The sequence below is a fragment of the Crinia signifera genome, chromosome 4, assembly GCF_055691185.1.
Source record: "Crinia signifera chromosome 4, ASM5569118v1, whole genome shotgun sequence".
NCBI classification, from domain to species: Eukaryota; Metazoa; Chordata; class Amphibia; order Anura; family Myobatrachidae; genus Crinia; species Crinia signifera.
In genome coordinates, this window is record NC_139220.1 from 290,246,407 (window position 1) to 290,265,469 (window position 19,063).

At 47.6% G+C, this 19,063-nt stretch overlaps 2 protein-coding genes across 2 annotated transcripts; one reads left to right on the forward strand and one right to left on the reverse strand.

The window, feature by feature from the left end:
• The first annotated feature begins 6,609 nt into the window (after positions 1–6,609).
• Positions 6,610–7,266, forward strand: LOC146073144 (histone H1.01-like). Its single transcript, XM_083180327.1, has one exon. The coding sequence runs from the start codon at positions 6,610–6,612 to the stop codon at positions 7,264–7,266; it is 657 nt and encodes a 218-aa protein (XP_083036453.1).
• Positions 7,267–8,119: 853 nt separating this feature from the next.
• LOC146073145 (uncharacterized) lies at positions 8,120–15,816 on the reverse strand. Its single transcript, XM_083180328.1, has 6 exons — positions 15,518–15,816; positions 12,752–12,797; positions 11,588–11,932; positions 10,328–10,579; positions 9,699–9,914; positions 8,120–8,524 (listed from the first exon to the last, which is right to left on the reverse strand). The coding sequence occupies exons 1-6, from the start codon at positions 15,814–15,816 to the stop codon at positions 8,120–8,122; spliced, it is 1,563 nt and encodes a 520-aa protein (XP_083036454.1).
• Positions 15,817–19,063: the final 3,247 nt, after the last annotated feature.

The window sequence follows — 19,063 nt, forward strand, 5'->3', positions numbered from 1 at the left end:
GCGGTAGAGGAGTCTTTTTGATACAACAAATCTGAACCAAAGAGGGAAATGCAACAAGTGGTCCTCCTCTCTGTGTAACCTTAGTTCTTCAATGAACGCACGATCTCTCCGGGATGATTTCAGGAGCTAATAAAATCCTCTCATTTGAAACTATTAAACCATTAATAAAACACTAAAGAACAGAAGCTGGGGACAATAAACGGCACCACAATACCCGAACACACGGCATAACCCTCAAATGACAATGTGAGTGACGTTGGGCTACATTTACTGAGATGGGAGTTCCACTGAAGATGGGTTGTTGCCAATGGCAACCACCAATCAGATTGTATCTGTTATCGTGCTACGGTCAACAACCCATCTTCAATAGAATCCCCATGTTAGTGAATTGGGAGAAGAGTGGTAAGAACTTAATGATCATCATCAGCAACGACCGGAGACCGATCATCCGTCTTTATTGTTTATTACAAATACACAAACATAAATTAGGACCTTAACAGACAATTTGAGGACGAGAATGGACTAAAATAAATAAGTGATTGTAATGAATTAATTTACAGTTTCTTATATAGCTCACACAGATTCCGCATCGCTTTACAGAGAATATTTGAACATTCACACCAGTCCCTGCCCCAGTGGAGCTTATAATCTATATCCCCTACCACACATATGCACACACACAGACAGACACTCTAGGGTTAATTTTGTTGGGAGCCAATTAGCCTACCAGTATATTTTTGGAACAAACCCGGAGTACCCGGAGGAAACCCACGCAAGTACAGGGAGAATATACAATCAGCGCCTTCTGTCTCCCCAGCCATCCATTCATCCATTGTCAGCCAGCTTCTGCCAGCACTCCTTCTGTCTCTCCAGCCCCTACCCCCCCCCCCCCCCCCCCCAACCCCCTCTTTCTTCCTCTGCCACCCACTCCTTTCCTCATACCTGGCTGTTTCTTCTGTCTCTCCAGCCTTGTGATTTCTCCCTAACCTTAGCCAATTCCCTTCTGGTTCTAAAGCCCTGCGTCGCTTCCCTTTTCCCAACCAGTCCTTTTCCGTCTTCCACGTCTGTTTAATGTCTTGTCTGATTCCCTGATTTTGTGGTGGGCAGACTCGATGATGCCCGCTCCCGATCCTGCCCCTAAGCAGCTGCCTAATGTTAGAGGCCTACATGACGCTACCCTTCTCCTTCTGTTTTGGCTGCTCCTTACATTTCTCCCATCACCCTTCTGTCTCTCCAGCCCTATGGAGTATCTCCAATCCCAGCCAGTCCCCTTCTGTCTGTACAGACCCTCTTTGTTTCTCGTCTCAACCCCTAGCCAGGCCTATTATGCCTTGACAATGAAATTATTCTTCCTCAATGGTTGTTCCTTATCATCCAGTCCTATCAGTAAACCCACCTTCAATCTCACAAGTAATCCACCATTCTATCTCTCCAGCCATAGCCCTTCTGTTTCTCAAGCCCCATAGTGTCTCCACAACCACAGCCAGTTCCCCTTTGTCTCTAGTTTTAAAGAATGAGGCATCTACATTGTAATAAATCAATGAAGGTGTCCATATTCTAATTTTTTATTTTTTATTTTACGACACTATGATGGGAACTTCTGAGATGGAAAAGGAAGGATCCAATGGGATTCTCTTTTTAATGTACTGTATCTACCACAGTAAAGGTCATTGATACAGAGCCGTACAGAGTGCCATGTTAAGATCCGTTGCCCATGTCTCCAGAAGGTAATACCTTAGACACGGCACACAAAAAAAGGGGCAAATCAAACAGTCAAGGTAAATGACGGAAACATTCTTAGTCCTAGGACATGACAGGAAACTGTAAGGAAATGGATTAAGAGGCAAATTTGAGGAAAAGTTGTTTCAGCAAAAAAAAAGTAGCTGACAAGTTGAATAGCCTCCCATGAATTGTGGCAGATGGTAATACAGTTTAATCATGCCTGGAATAGACCAAATTATAATAATAATAATAATAATTACAATAAAATAAGAATTAGTTTTGAGAATACTGTAAGTATGGAAAAAATGAAGAAGGTCCAAGAATGTCTCACCTGCCATCAAATTCTATGTCTAAGTTCTGGTGACAGAATATCTGATGTAAATGTGGGTGAAAACCTAGGATACAGTTATACTCCGCTTTGCACAAGATCTGCGTCTCTCTTCTGCACGGAACACTAGCTCCCATTCACTATTACAGGACTTTCATCAGGCTGCTCCTATCCTATGGAATGCCCTTCCATGCACAATAAGAACTCCGCTAGCCTCCAAACTTTCAAGTGTTCCCGGAAAACTCACCTCTTCAGGCAAGCCTATCATATTTAAGTTCTACACGCATAACCCTCTGAGGCACTTATGTATTATTTTCTTCCCTTCTGGACTTGTAACTTGGTGGGACTGCTATGCTATTACTGGTGCCTCTTTCCCTCCTATATTCCTATAGATTGTAAACTTGCAGCAGGGCTCTCCTACCTCCAAGTCTGTCTGTTGTTACCCAATTTGTTTTATCACTGTCTACTATTGTAAAGCGCAACGGAATCTGCTGCGCTATATAAGAAACTGTAAATAAATAAATAATACAGTGACTATCAAGCAGTATGGATCAAAATAAAGACAGAAACCGACTCATCGCACACAAAAACAAAGATGTTAGATTTTAGGCAGGCTACTGCAGGAATTGAAGAGGACGTGATCTTCGCCGGACAGTTGTAAGTTTACTTCCTCTGGTTCCCCTATGGATTGCGTCGGACACCGGACCCCCGGACCAGAACCCCAGGACACCAGACCAGCACCCCAGGACACCGGACCCCCAGGACACCGGACCCAGGGACCTACCTTACGGGCTCAAGATAGGTAAGTATCAGTATGTGTGGGCTTTGGATGAAATAAAGTTTTATTTTTCTTGTGTGTGTCAGTGTGTGTTTATTTGACTATTTTTAATACCGTTGAACTACAAGGGCCAGCGTGCCCTTTAATTCTCCGCATGCTTGGACTTTTTTTTTTTACACAGCACAGCCTGCACGGATCTGCCTGATCCGTGCAGAATGGCCATATGAATTCGTATTAGCGGCCATATATATGGCCGCTAATACAAATGAATACGCCATCGGAGGTTTACAAAGCAGTCGTATCTGACTGCTTTGTATATTACCTTCCGGAACAGGAATTTGCATACGGCTGAAAAAGCCGTATGCATTCATATTCATTCGTATTAAGAATACGAATATGATATATCGTATTCTTAGTAAATCTCCCCCCATAGTAGGGATGCCAATCCCGGGGCATTTTTTCAATCCCGGGATTCAGGATTGAAAAATGCTCAATCCCAGGATTCCCGGGATCCCGGGATTGCCCTCCCTGATACAAAAAAAAACACAGCTGTCCCCATCCCCCCCAAACTGCCCACACCGTAAATCAATTAAAGGCAGAATAATCCCAAACCACTATCTCCCTGCCTGCACTGCACTGTCACTTACATGGAGGTGGTGACAGGCAGTAGCAGGAACATCTCCAGCAAGCGGGTGGCCAGGAAGGACGAGCTGCACAGCGGGCGGCCAGGTAGGACGAGCTGCACAGCGGGCGGCCAAGTAGGACGAGCTGCACAGTGGGCGGCCAGGGAGGATGAGCTGCACAGCGGGCAGCCAGGGAGGACGAGCTGCACAGCGGACGGCCAGGTAGGACGAGCTGCACAGCGGACGGCCAGGTAGGACGAGCTGCACAGCGGGCGGCCAGGGAGGATGAGCTGCTCAGCGGGCAGGTGTGTGGCCAGGCAACCTAGTACAGAACAGTGTGCTATAGCGGTATGACAGCAGCCGGGCTGTGCAGCGTGACGTGATGTCAGGGGTCACGCTGCGCAGCCCGGCCACCGCCATGATGCCGCTACAGCACACTGTTCCTATCAGTAAAATACCGGCAGACAGCAGTGTGGCTATCGGGCACTAATCCCGCATTCCCGGGATTGGAAGGCTCAATCCCGGGATTTAAATCCCGCCTTTTTTAGGCCAAAATCCCGGGATCCCGCCGATCCCGATCCCGGGATTGGCCTCCCTACCCCATAGAGTGGATGTCTTCTTGAGAGGGACAATGTAAGTCCCCAGAGAACTGTCAAAACTGAAAGTGGATAAATCAATGGGGCCAGATGGGATACATCCAAGGATACTAAAAGAGCTTAAAGTGGAGCTGGTAAAACCAATAACAGAATTAATCAACCAGTCACTAGCTACTGGAGTAATCCCAGAGCACAGGAAAACAGCGAATGTAGTCCCACTGCACAAAAGTGGAAGAAAGGAAGAGGTAAGCAACCATCGACCAGTGAGCCTTACATCAGTAGTAGTGAAATTTATGGAAGCACTCTTAAAATAAAGAGTTGTAGAATATCTCAAAAGCAGCAATTTACAGGATCCGAAACAGCATGGGTTTACTGGGGGAAGATCATGTCCAACACATCTTATTGACTTCTTTGACTGGGTGACTAAAGTAATAGATCAAGGTGGGGCTGTAGATGTAGGTTATCTAGGCTTTAGTAAGGCTTTTGACACTGTCCCACATCGCAGACTGTTAAATAACCTTGAAAGCTTGGGATTGGATTTCAAGATAGTTAAATGGATAAGAGCATGCTTTTAGGACAGAAAACAGAGAGTTGTAGTAAAAGGAGTACAGTCAAAGGAGGGAAAGGTTACAAGTGGGGTACCCCAGGGATCTGTACATGGACCAGTGCTTTTTTATTATCTGTATTGGTGATATTGCACATGGAATTGAGGGTAAAATGTGCCTTTTTGCAGATGACACAAAGGTATGCAACGGGGTAGACACACCAGGAAGGGTAAAACAAATGATTGGTGATCTAGGCAGATTAGAGGAATGGTCAAGAGCAGTGGTAGCCAACCCTAGACCTCGAGAGCTACCAACAGTGCACATTTTCCAGACAACCTAGCTGCTGCACAGCTGCACTCATTAATCACTGACACATTTTAAAAGATACACAGATGGAGCTAATTAGCTCACTTGTGATTCTGTGAGGAGACCTGCAAAACATGCACTGTTGGTAGCTCTCGAGGACTAGGGTTGGCTACCCCAGGTCAAGAGCATGGCAACTATAGTTTAATGTCAAATAAAAAAATGCAAAATCATGCACTTGGGTCTCAAAAATCCAAAGATTAAATATAGTATAAATGGCACTATAATGGAAACTACTGAGGAAGAGAGGGGTCTAGGTGTCACTATTTCAGGGGACTTAAAGGCAGGTAGGCAATGTAACAAAGCAATGAAGAAGGCAAGTCAGATGCTTGGTTGCATAGGGAGAGGTACCAGCGGTAGAAAGAAAGAAGTAATAATCCCACTGTATAGGTCATTGGTACGACCTCATGTAGAGTACTGTGTTCAGTTCTGGAGGCCATATCTCCAGAAGGCTTTATATAAGAAACTGCAAATAAGTATCTGCGCAAATAGAGTACAGGTAATCCACACAACTAAGTTAGGCCTAGATTCCCACGGTGTTTCCTGGCAGGAGTCCCCAAAGCAATTCTAGCGCAATTCTTAATGCGGAGATGAGTGCGGACAGGGATTGCAATGCAAACCGGACTACTATGCCAAGTAGCCCAAGACAAAAACTAAACTAACAAGAGCAGTATTACAGTGTATACTATAAGGCTGGCCCCGTGGTCCTGTCATTGTGGTGTGCTACAATAGCATAACAACCACTTCCAACCGACTCCTAGTATTGGCCCTTGACTGTTTTTTTGCACCCGTTAGTCTTTTTTGAACTGATTTGAGCTCTGGCTGAATGTAAACTAAAGCTATTTCGCTGGAGGTGTGTTTCATAGCAGTCTGAAAGAAACACAACCTTGTGAATATAGCCATTTACTGACACGTACTGTATAACTAGCATAAACAGAGTGGAGTGATGAACTCCTTGGGTTTCTTTGAGACAATTTAGTGGATGTGGCACCCGCTGTCCTCGGCTATCGACTGTGCTAGTAGGTATACTGATCTCGGAATAGAAACTAGAGTTTATAGAGGCTACCTTGGAATGCAAGCTGCCTGTGTTAGCCAGCTGTGTGTACATGACCTCGCACATCAGCTTAAATGGTTTCAACAGGCTAACTGCTCTGCACCGTGTGTCCCGCAGCTCACCTTCATTATCTCCAGGGCTGCGAGGAGAGAAGAAGCCCGGGTGGGACATATTAATGTCACAGTAAAGGAGAAACGGGTTACATGCCGGGCAGATCCAGCCTGGTGTGGGTGAGTATCAATTCGATTTTCCTGCCCCGGTCCGCAGGTTCTAGGCTAGCAGTGGGCATACAGGGATAGGGGAGACCTTGGAGTACGGGTGTGGTGCAAAGAGGCACCTCGCTGCTCACCTCATGCGCTATTGATGACTGTTTTTTTGCGCTATGGAAACACAAGGTAACAGCTGATTGTCCCTGCAACTCAGACAGGGAAAGGTTTCACACTTCTGCTTATCCCGCCAATGAGAGCACAGGACACTGGACGCCCAGCAGCCAATCACAGCACAGCCTGCCGTGTATATAAGAATCCAGAACGCGATTGTCGTGACTCGTGCGCTAGTAGTACTGCATTTTTATTTGTTGTGCCTTTTGTCTGTGTTAACATGGCAGAGACTGCACCCGCCGCTGTCCCTCCATCAGAGGGCGCATCCAAGAAGAAGAGGCAGCCGAAGAAAGCTGCGGGAGGAGCCAAGAAGAGCGCCAAGTCTTCTGGACCCAGCGTCTCCGAGCTGATCGTAAAAACCGTGGCCGCCTCCAAAGAGCGCAGTGGAGTTTCCCTTGCCGCCCTGAAGAAGGCTCTGGCTGCCGGAGGCTACGATGTGGAGAAGAACAACAGCCGCGTGAAACTGGGTGTAAAAAGTTTGGTGACCAAAGGAACTCTCACTCAGGTAAAAGGCACCGGCGCTTCCGGCTCCTTCAAGCTCAATAAGAAGCAGGCGGAGAGCAATAAGGTTGCCCAGAAGTCTCTGAAGCCCAAGAAACCTGCTGCAAAGAAAGTGGCCAAATCCCCGAAGAAGCCCAAGAAAGCTCCGAGTGCAGCCAAGAGCCCGAAGAAGGTGAAGAAGCCAGCTGCAGCTGCCAAAAGCCCGAAGAAGCCTAAAGCGGTGAAGCCGAAGAAGGCGGCCGCCAAGAGTCCGGCCAAGAAGGCAGCGAAACCCAAAGCCGCCAAGAGTCCGGCCAAGAAGGCGGCGAAGCCTAAAGCCGCAAAAAGCCCAGCCAAGAAGGCAGCAAAGCCCAAGAAAGCCGCGGCAAAGAAGTAATGCCTGAACCGCCGCATCCTCGCTCCCTTGTTCTCCCCCAAAAGGCTCTTTTCAGAGCCACCCACCCTCTCTCGACAGAGCTGTGAGCGCAGGGCGTGGCCTGATGGCAGCGCCCTTCAGTTTGTAATCAATAGGTACACCAGAATGTTCTAGTTTGCCCCTTAAATTCAGTCACTTTACAATTCTACATATGTGCTGGGAAGTGGGATTAATGAGACCGTTACGTATCAGCTCTCTTCAATAAACGCTTCATAGCGCATAGCGTTTTAGTGCGCATTTCAATGAATCGCTGTAAACCGGCGGCATTCACCTGTGGCACCATACCCTCCCAGCCGGTTCTGATGCCCTACATCCTCTGTAAGGGCAAGCTCAATCTGTGGCAGAGCTGTCAGGGAAGGTGTGTGATTCACCACTATAGAACTCGTTAGCGCTGCCTCGTATTTTAACTGCTGCAAACCGTATGAGTGCAAGGGTACATACAGTATATATAGAGCTTAGTAAATCGCAAAGAAGGCGGACTGGAACGTTCTTCAATCTGCATTCCTCGTGACCCTTTAAAACACAATTCTCCGGAAAACGTATATGCCTCTGTGCAGTGGTCGCTAACAGCGTGGTTTGTAACGTAACCTTTTTCTATATATTGCGGATTACCTAATTACACGATCACCGACACCAAAAAGGAACCACTGCACCCGCCACCCACCTCTCTGCTAGGTGATGAATTCATATTAGGACCCGGTAAATAGCCACATTAAACATGGAGGATGTAACAGCGCTCTCGTAGAAAAGATGGGTGGCCCTGAAAAGGGCCTTTGTGCGTGTGTGGGTGACCGCATGAGAGGCACCTGAGAATTTAACCCCCGAACCCATAGAGAGTGCGGCCCTGGCGCTTCAGAGCATAGACCACGTCCATAGCGGTCACAGTCTTCCTCTTGGCGTGCTCGGTGTAGGTGACGGCATCACGAATCACATTCTCCAGGAACACCTTCAGCACACCGCGAGTCTCCTCGTAGATGAGTCCCGAGATACGCTTAACACCCCCTCGTCTAGCTAGACGACGGATTGCAGGCTTGGTGATGCCCTGGATGTTGTCACGGAGAACCTTCCTGTGGCGCTTAGCGCCTCCTTTGCCGAGCCCCTTTCCACCTTTACCTCTTCCAGACATTCTCAAAAAATCTGTGACGATCAGTAAGAATGAGTAAGCTTTCCTGTCAGCGGCTTTTATAAAGTGGAAAGCGGACCTGATGGGTGACTTGGACTTAAAGGCGGAGTCATGGCTCGCCTTGCCATTCGTTCATAAGCACAACCCTTGGATTGTTTTCCTTTTGTTCGCTACAAGAAGATATTGTTTTATGTTTCGATTTATAGTAACTGCTCTCTTGGTATTGTTTTCTTTTTTTTTTCTTGGTTAATACCCAGTGTAAAAAATCAGCTTGATAAGAGAACTAAATCATTCAACTACGTTGTGGTGAATATTTGTGTTGATGAAACGTAATGACCCAACGTTGTTAGTTTTATTTTATTTTTTTCCCTTCATTTTATTATACGTGGAATAGATATAGATACATTGTATATTTTTAATTTGAAAGTGGGGGAATTGGTAATGACAATGGACCCACACAATGAGAGTCGCTCAGATATCGGCGGGAAATTAAAGCCGTTACTGTAACGTTTCCCTGGCTCCCGGACTCGGTGCGTATTTCAGCTTTGCGGCGCTCTGAACTGTAATCGCCTTTCAATCAAGTGTGTGCGTGTTACAGTAGGAACCAAGTGTGCCTGAGCAGGAATTACGTGTTCACCCTTGATTAAATGCATCGAAACGGAACCGGAGGTCATAGAAGTAACTGGGTACTGAGCTACGTTGACGTACTGCACACTTCATTCAGAAAAAAAGACAGCGATCCATTGCCAACGGTGTACATTGCCACCCTATGGGTCGCATGTATCTTTTGTGTATTTAAGCAGCCAGTGACATCTGCAACGTAATGAACCGGTCCTACATTTGAAACTGGATTCAGATCCCCTAGAAAGAGAAATACAGAATGCAGCTTTGCAAGTGGTAGAGATAAAGGCACTTTTTTGTGTGACCCAGTAGGGTTAACAATAGCTAGAGGGTACGTCACAAGTCAGTTATATCGGTCGGAGCATGGACACAGCAAAAACCATCATAGTTACAGCTCGATTAGAGAGGAGGTGGGTGGCTCTGAAAAGAGCCTTTGTGCTGGTGTGGGTGGGAGAAGAAGGGGAGATTACTTGGCGCTGGTGTACTTGGTGACGGCCTTGGTGCCCTCGGACACGGCGTGCTTGGCCAGCTCTCCAGGCAGCAGCAGGCGTACGGCGGTCTGGATCTCCCTGGAGGTGATGGTGGAGCGCTTGTTGTAGTGAGCCAGGCGGGAAGCTTCCCCAGCAATGCGCTCAAAGATATCATTAACGAAGGAGTTCATGATGCCCATAGCCTTGGAGGAGATGCCGGTATCAGGGTGCACCTGCTTCAACACCTTGTACACGTAAATGGCATAACTCTCCTTCCTGGTCTTCCTACGCTTCTTCCCATCTTTCTTCTGGGTTTTGGTCACGGCTTTCTTAGAGCCTTTCTTGGGAGCCGGCGCAGACTTGGCTGGATCAGGCATATTGGCAGATAATCGTTTCTGAGTCGTTGCAGAAAAAATCTGTCCTGTGCCGCTCCAGATCGGCTCTATTTATAGGCAGCTTATGCAAACGAGGCGTCCTCGCTGCTGGTAACACTATTGGCTACGAGTGATGTCGGCGAAACCCCGCCCGCCATTTGCAGATTGGTCCAGTTACACAGTAACCAATGCAGATCAGGTTCCTGCACAGACCAATCACACAGCAAGAACTGGACCCTCCTGAGTGTATATTTAAGAGGAGGGCGATATCGAGAGCGCATTGTCTGCACGCAGTACAGTTTCGAATTTGAAGAAACGCGCCCATTGAACATTTTAGCATGTCAGGAAGAGGCAAACAAGGCGGCAAGACCCGGGCAAAGGCCAAGACTCGCTCATCTCGTGCCGGTCTACAGTTCCCGGTTGGTCGCGTTCACCGTCTGCTGAGAAAGGGAAATTATGCGGAGCGTGTGGGAGCCGGTGCTCCCGTCTATCTGGCCGCGGTTCTGGAATATCTGACGGCTGAGATTCTGGAGCTCGCCGGTAACGCTGCCCGCGACAACAAGAAGACCCGCATCATCCCCCGCCACCTGCAGCTGGCTGTGCGCAACGACGAAGAGCTCAACAAGTTGCTGGGTGGAGTGACCATCGCCCAGGGAGGTGTACTGCCCAATATCCAGGCCGTGTTGCTGCCCAAGAAGACCGAGAGCCACAAGCCAGCCAAGAGCAAGTGATGTGACCGTCAGATGTTTTACCCGTTATTGACCCAAAGGCTCTTTTCAGAGCCACCCACCCCGACTGTGAAGTGCTGATTCATCTCTATAAACTGGCTAAATGTCAGTCCTTAGCCCGATTTAGCGGGAAAGGTTGAAGTGGTACCCGGGACCTTTGTACGGGAGGGAGGAAGGGAGGGTGTAAATGCCCCGGCTAACCTGCCCCATGAATCTGTTGGGACAGGAGAGGCTAGCTCTGGAAACAGTCGAAGGGCAGGAGAGCTTGATCCATGTAAGGAAACCTCGTCCCTTCTCTAATCATGTTTATGGTGAAGGCCGGTAGTGATTGACCGTTCCCTGCATCGACGGAGCTTGTGCATCTGCCTATCACAATCAGATGAGATCTGCCCTTCATACTGGCAGGAGCGGGGAACAAAGGAAGGAACCGAGGCGTTAAGAACAAGGTTCCAGGAAGCAAAAATCACTTATTTGTAGCTTATGCTTCAGCCCGTATAGTAACATTTCGTGCCTGGTGAGGAGGACCGGGAAGCCGCACGTGCTTTTACTTCCCTAGAAAATGCCATTTTAAACTTCTCGAAATGCACCTCTTACACACGTGTGATCTACTAGTCTAACCTTTCGTAGCGAAGACTAGGAGTAGTCCCCCTGCGCAAAGCATATGGAGGTGGTTCAGAAGCAGGGTGAAAGCCAGGTAGGAGCGGAATATGCGCTGTGGGTACCAATTTGGAGCCCGGGTGTCTGTCCCCCCGTTAAAGGAATTGACATCATTCCACTCAAACACCAATGTGCTTTACGCTTCAGCTCGTTCAGAAAGATTTGGTGGCTCTGAAAAGAGCCTTTGTGGTGTTGCGTGTATAGGAGTGCCGAATATCTCTATGCCCTCTCCCCTCGGATCCTGCGGGCCAGCTGGATGTCTTTGGGCATGATGGTCACCCTCTTGGCGTGGATAGCGCACAGGTTGGTGTCCTCGAAGAGCCCCACCAGGTAAGCCTCGCTGGCCTCTTGCAGGGCCATGACGGCAGAGCTCTGGAAGCGCAGGTCGGTCTTAAAGTCCTGGGCAATCTCACGCACCAGGCGCTGGAAGGGCAGCTTGCGGATCAGCAGCTCGGTGGATTTCTGGTAGCGGCGGATCTCGCGGAGGGCGACGGTCCCTGGTCGGTAGCGGTGAGGCTTTTTCACGCCGCCGGTAGCTGGGGCGCTTTTCCTGGCGGCTTTAGTGGCCAACTGCTTGCGGGGAGCTTTCCCGCCGGTGGATTTACGCGCTGTCTGCTTGGTCCTGGCCATGATCACAAAAGAAAATGCGTGCAGCTACAGTACCGACTGTATTAGAAACGTCGCCCCCTTGCTATTCTATTTATACACAGTGTTGCACGCTGATTGGACAGTGTGGGCATGCCTCCTCTATCGATTGGTTTAATACAACCGTTTGAAGCATTCAAAAAAACCCCGCCTTTTCTAGCCATGGCCGATTGTTTCAGATCCTGGGATAAAATAATCGGCATACGAAGCCGGTGTATAGAATTCAAGCACATTAGCATAAATGCATCATGTTTACCAGTGTTAGCTGGGATTTGTGACAGCTACTGTAGTCATCCATCCACTTCATATACGTTGCTTTACATTCTGCACGTTAAGAATTTAAAAGGATCCGGGATACGGTGTTTATATGTTTCTGCTCCTACATCTCCTATTCATATAGTTACATCACGTTTACCATTGTATTTTTAACTTCCAAGTCTGCAGCTATTAAAGATACTGTAGATAGGGTTACCACCCGTCCGGGATTACTCCGGACAGTCCGGTAATTAGGTCCGGTGTCCGGAGTCCGGACGGGTGGCGTTCCCGGACTATAAAATGTCCGGGAACCGGGTGGGCACACAGAAGATTGTGGCTGACTGGCTGCCGTTTGTCCCTGTCCGTCCGTCCGTCCGCCCTGGTTTCCGGCGCAGCTGCGGTGGGAGAACAGGACTTCAAACAAAAAAACGCCCATACAAATGAATGGGAAGCCATTCATTGGCTGAGACCTCTCTCAGCCAATCAGCGATTGGCTGAGAGAGGTCTCAGCCAATGAATGGATTGCCAGTCATTTGTATGGGCGTGTTTTTGTTTGAAGTCCTGTTCTCCCACCGCAGCTGCGCCGCTGTATATCAGGCCCAGGAACCAGGGCGAATCGCTGGGGGGAAGAGTCAGACGAATGATGATACGGATAGTTTGCTATGCGCTGCAGCGCTAGCGGGAGAACTGAACAGGACTTTAAAAAAAAGCCCATTCAGTTCTCCCGCTGGCGCTGCACCGCATCGCACCCGGCAGCGTCATCCCTCTTCTTCTGCCCTGAGTCTGACTTCCCTGTGCCGCCCCCCCCCACCCCCCCCCCCCCCCCCTCCCCGCCGCGCTGATGGTTGTGGCTCCCTCCCCAGCCCGGCACCCTGCGGAAGTATAATACAGAGGTGTGTGGGTGGATGGGGGGCTGGGATGGAGAGGTGTAGGGGGATGGATAGAATGATGGGGGCACAGAGAGGTGCAGGCGTGGGGACAGAAAATTCACCCTGTCTCTAGCAGACCTGTCCCTAACCCTGTCTCCTACCACACCTGTCCCCTCACACTCACCTGTCCCTAACCCTGTCTCCTACCACCCCTGTCCCCTAAAACACCTGTCCCTAACCCTGTCTCCTACCATACCTGTCCACGCACACTCACCTGTCCCTGACCCGGTCTCCTACCACCTCTGTCCCCTAACACACCTGTCCCTAACCCTGTCTCCTACCACACCTGTCCACGCACACTTACCTGTCCCTGACCCGGTCTCCTACCACCTCTGTCCCCTAACACACCTGTCCCTAACCCTGTCTCCTACCACACCTGTCCACGCACACTCACCATGTCCCTAACCCTGTTTCATACCAGACATGCCCCCGCACACTCACCCTGTCCCTAACCCAGCCCCCTAGCAGACCTGTCCCCGCACACTCACCATGTCACCCGCTAGAACTGTACCCCATGCTCCACACGCAATGAAAATAAATGTGACACGCATTCCCTGTAAGACCACTCCCCTTGTTTTGTGGCCACACCCAAAGGCACGCACAATATTACCCTTCACGCCACCCAGTTATTGTGGTGCCCCTCCTGTCATATTTTTCTGGATTCGCCCCTAGACCTGATTAATGTTCTCTGCCTGCCACTGTCACCCTCACCTTCCTCATGGTAACAAGCATCTCACTTCCCTTGACAATGAGCAAGTAACCCTTGCATTGAGCATGAGGCAACCCCTGGCATAGAGCATACAATGCAACCCCTGGCAAAGAGCATTCAACCCATAGCAACGAGCATGTAGGTAAGCGGCACTTATGAGGCATAATATGTAAATGACAGCGTGTGGTATTATATGTAATGGATATTACAGTGTGTGGCATAATGTATAATGGGCATTACGGTGTTTGGTATAATGTGTAATGGGCATTATGGTGTTTGGTATAACATGTAATGGGCATTACGGTGTGTGGCAAACCATGTAATGGGCATTATGGCATGTGGTATACTATGTAATGGGTGTGTGACGTGTAATCGCCATTATGGTGAAATATTTTGACAAGTGCCTTTTGGCGGGCACTGCCCATGTTATCCCTACTTTGGGAAAAAATTGCGTCCTGGCATAACAACTAATGGGCATAATGTGTAATGGGCTTCAAAGTGTGTGGTATACATGTAATGGGCATTATGGCATTTGGTATACTATGTAATGGGTGTGACGTGTAATCAGCATTATGTTGAAAATTTTTGGCGCGCGCCTTCGGCGCACACTGCCCATGTTTTCCCTCCTTTTCAAAAATCTTCTTCAGTCCTGGCATAACATGTAATGGGCATTGCAGTGTATGGCGTAACATGTAATAGGCATTACTATGTGTGATGTACCATGTAACTGGCATTATGGTGTGCAAAATCAAGAATGAAATTGAAGCAAAGGTTAAAAAACCAACAACATAAGACGGGTCAAGGGGCGGGACTGAGGGCGGGTCAGTGGGTGGGCTGTGGGTGTGTCAAGGGGCGGGCCACTGTCCGGGAATCTCTCAACACAAAGGTGGTAACCCTAACTGTAGATATGTATAATTTAGAATGACAGGCGCCGCAGAACCTTATAATAATAATAATAATGTTCTTTATAGAGCGCTCTTATAGAGTCCAACGGGACTCAATCTATAGTTATATCATGTATTTTTTTTTTTTTTTTTTTTTTTCACTTTGATCGGGTCTTTAGTATTGTAGTGTCATAATGATCATGCAGTACGTTATAATCATGGAGAGCACAGTGTCAAATCTACGTCCCTGGGGCCAAATGCGAATGAACATGTTCATCTCAGTCCTGAGGCCATGTGATGTGATGGGTCTTTTTTTTAATTCTTTTATTGACTTTCACAAAGTAGTGTAGATCAACTGCCAGGACACCGAGGTTTCAGCGTCTTCAAAGACGGAACTGTATGAAAGCCCGGTTCATTTTTAAGAATTTGTCTCTTGCAGTCTATTTTGTTAAAATAATAACTTGTATTCATTAGATTAAGACAAGTTCTTGTCCACCATATTTTGGAGGCATCTCAGAAACAAAGGATTACAGTCTAGGCTGCAGCACGTATCATTGTTACAGATTTAGAACAATCTTCTCAGCCTGTGCGAGTTGTTACAAATTACATGCATGCAACATGTAACCTAAAGAAATGATACTTCTTTGTAAGTTCATCTTCGTTTACTTCCGCCGACGTATAGTCAGGGGACCGCCACGAGCGGCAGTAATGCTAGCTCAATGTTATATAGCTCTCACGAGGAATAGGTGGGTGGCCCTGAAAAGGACCTTTATGTGGGTGAGAGGATCAGAGGCGCCTCAGCGTTTAGCCCCCGAACCCATAGAGAGTGCGCCCCTGGCGTTTCAGAGCATAGACCACGTCCATAGCGGTCACGGTCTTCCTCTTGGCGTGCTCGGTGTAGGTGACGGCGTCCCTGATCACGTTCTCCAGGAAGACCTTCAGCACCCCGCGGGTCTCCTCGTAGATGAGTCCGGAGATGCGCTTCACGCCTCCTCGTCGGGCAAGGCGGCGGATGGCAGGCTTGGTGATGCCCTGGATGTTATCTCTCAGCACCTTCCTGTGGCGCTTGGCGCCTCCTTTCCCGAGCCCCTTACCACCTTTGCCTCTGCCGGACATTCTAGCTTCGTCTCCTCCGCTCTAAGTGAAACTGGAAACCTTTTGTATGACGACGTACGTTACTGCGGTGCAGTCTTCTTTTTATAATCTTAGGGCGGACCTGGACGAAGACCTTTGGTTTTTGAGGGAGGAGTCCAGCCTCACAACTTGCTCATTGTGAAACCGCTACAATAGGGACAATAGAGCGCTTTCAGGCCGACGACTCCACCTGCTGCAAATATTCTACACAAGGACTCTGATTGCATAGCAAGCGTAAACGTGTCTAATGATGCGTGTGTGCCTATCAGATGGTAACTATATGACATTGGGTCTGTGAGAGTGACAACTCGAGTCGTACTGGAGGTATTATCACACGTAGGGAAGCTGTTGGGAACAGGACCTGCTTCCTCAGCAGCAGGAGGCGGCTGCACACGATGGGAAAGGTCGCATGATTTTCAACAAACGATTATTCCAGCATTACCAATGTGAGTCTCAGTAGAATAAAGCTGTAAAAGTGTTAACAATCCACACAAGCAGATTTATGAGCAGCAGAAACGAGACCTTCTTGTATCGAGCTCCCGTTCTCAGTCACAGACATTCCATACACTGTTATAAGATTTTGCAACATTGTTTGTTCTTTCCTCATTTGTATACATACAGTGCGGTAGAGGAGTCTTTTTGATACAACAAATCTGAACCAAAGAGGGAAATGCAACAAGTGGTCCTCCTCTCTGTGTAACCTTAGTTCTTCAATGAACGCACGATCTCTCCGGGATGATTTCAGGAGCTAATAAAATCCTCTCATTTGAAACTATTAAACCATTAATAAAACACTAAAGAACAGAAGCTGGGGACAATAAACGGCACCACAATACCCGAACACACGGCATAACCCTCAAATGACAATGTGAGTGACGTTGGGCTACATTTACTGAGATGGGAGTTCCACTGAAGATGGGTTGTTGCCAATGGCAACCACCAATCAGATTGTATCTGTTATCGTGCTACGGTCAACAACCCATCTTCAATAGAATCCCCATGTTAGTGAATTGGGAGAAGAGTGGTAAGAACTTAATGATCATCATCAGCAACGACCGGAGACCGATCATCCGTCTTTATTGTTTATTACAAATACACAAACATAAATTAGGACCTTAACAGACAATTTGAGGACGAGAATGGACTAAAATAAATAAGTGATTGTAATGAATTAATTTACAGTTTCTTATATAGCTCACACAGATTCCGCATCGCTTTACAGAGAATATTTGAACATTCACACCAGTCCCTGCCCCAGTGGAGCTTATAATCTATATCCCCTACCACACATATGCACACACACAGACAGACACTCTAGGGTTAATTTTGTTGGGAGCCAATTAGCCTACCAGTATATTTTTGGAACAAACCCGGAGTACCCGGAGGAAACCCACGCAAGTACAGGGAGAATATACAATCAGCGCCTTCTGTCTCCCCAGCCATCCATTCATCCATTGTCAGCCAGCTTCTGCCAGCACTCCTTCTGTCTCTCCAGCCCCTACCCCCCCCCCCCCCCCCCCCCAACCCCCTCTTTCTTCCTCTGCCACCCACTCCTTTCCTCATACCTGGCTGTTTCTTCTGTCTCTCCAGCCTTGTGATTTCTCCCTAACCTTAGCCAATTCCCTTCTGGTTCTAAAGCCCTGCGTCGCTTCCCTTTTCCCAACCAGTCCTTTTCCGTCTTCCACGTCTGTTTAATGTCTTGTCTGATTCCCTGATTTTGTGGTGGGCAGACTCGATGATGCCCGCTCCCGATCCTGCCCCTAAGCAGCTGCCTAATGTTAGAGGCCTACATGACGCTACCCTTCTCCTTCTGTTTTGGCTGCTCCTTACATTTCTCCCATCACCCTTCTGTCTCTCCAGCCCTATGGAGTATCTCCAATCCCAGCCAGTCCCCTTCTGTCTGTACAGACCCTCTTTGTTTCTCGTCTCAACCCCTAGCCAGGCCTATTATGCCTTGACAATGAAATTATTCTTCCTCAATGGTTGTTCCTTATCATCCAGTCCTATCAGTAAACCCACCTTCAATCTCACAAGTAATCCACCATTCTATCTCTCCAGCCATAGCCCTTCTGTTTCTCAAGCCCCATAGTGTCTCCACAACCACAGCCAGTTCCCCTTTGTCTCTAGTTTTAAAGAATGAGGCATCTACATTGTAATAAATCAATGAAGGTGTCCATATTCTAATTTTTTATTTTTTATTTTACGACACTATGATGGGAACTTCTGAGATGGAAAAGGAAGGATCCAATGGGATTCTCTTTTTAATGTACTGTATCTACCACAGTAAAGGTCATTGATACAGAGCCGTACAGAGTGCCATGTTAAGATCCGTTGCCCATGTCTCCAGAAGGTAATACCTTAGACACGGCACACAAAAAAAGGGGCAAATCAAACAGTCAAGGTAAATGACGGAAACATTCTTAGTCCTAGGACATGACAGGAAACTGTAAGGAAATGGATTAAGAGGCAAATTTGAGGAAAAGTTGTTTCAGCAAAAAAAAAGTAGCTGACAAGTTGAATAGCCTCCCATGAATTGTGGCAGATGGTAATACAGTTTAATCATGCCTGGAATAGACCAAATTATAATAATAATAATAATAATTACAATAAAATAAGAATTAGTTTTGAGAATACTGTAAGTATGGAAAAAATGAAGAAGGTCCAAGAATGTCTCACCTGCCATCAAATTCTATGTCTAAGTTCTGGTGACAGAATATCTGATGTAAATGTGGGTGAAAACCTAGGATACAGTTATACTCCGCTTTGCACAAGATCTGCGTCTCTCTTCTGCACGGAACACTAGCTCCCATTCACTATTACAGGACTTTCATCAGGCTGCTCCTATCCTATGGAATGCCCTTCCATGCACAATAAGAACTCCGCTAGCCTCCAAACTTTCAAGTGTTCCCGGAAAACTCACCTCTTCAGGCAAGCCTATCATATTTAAGTTCTACACGCATAACCCTCTGAGGCACTTATGTATTATTTTCTTCCCTTCTGGACTTGTAACTTGGTGGGACTGCTATGCTATTACTGGTGCCTCTTTCCCTCCTATATTCCTATAGATTGTAAACTTGCAGCAGGGCTCTCCTACCTCCAAGTCTGTCTGTTGTTACCCAATTTGTTTTATCACTGTCTACTATTGTAAAGCGCAACGGAATCTGCTGCGCTATATAAGAAACTGTAAATAAATAAATAATACAGTGACTATCAAGCAGTATGGATCAAA

Coding starts and splice junctions, on each gene's coding strand:
- LOC146073144 (XM_083180327.1), top strand. CDS start 6,610: ATGGCAGAGACTGCACCCGCCGCTGTCCCTCCATCAGAGGGCGCATCC.
- LOC146073145 (XM_083180328.1), bottom strand. CDS start 15,816: ATGTCCGGCAGAGGCAAAGGTGGTAAGGGGCTCGGGAAAGGAGGCGCC. Junction 10,580..11,587: donor TGGTGGGGCTCTTCGAGGAC/ACCAACCTGTGC, acceptor CTTCTTGGGCAG/CAACACGGCCTGGATATTGG. Junction 8,525..9,698: donor TGGGCATCATGAACTCCTTC/GTTAATGATATC, acceptor TCCGCCTTTAAG/TCCAAGTCACCCATCAGGTC.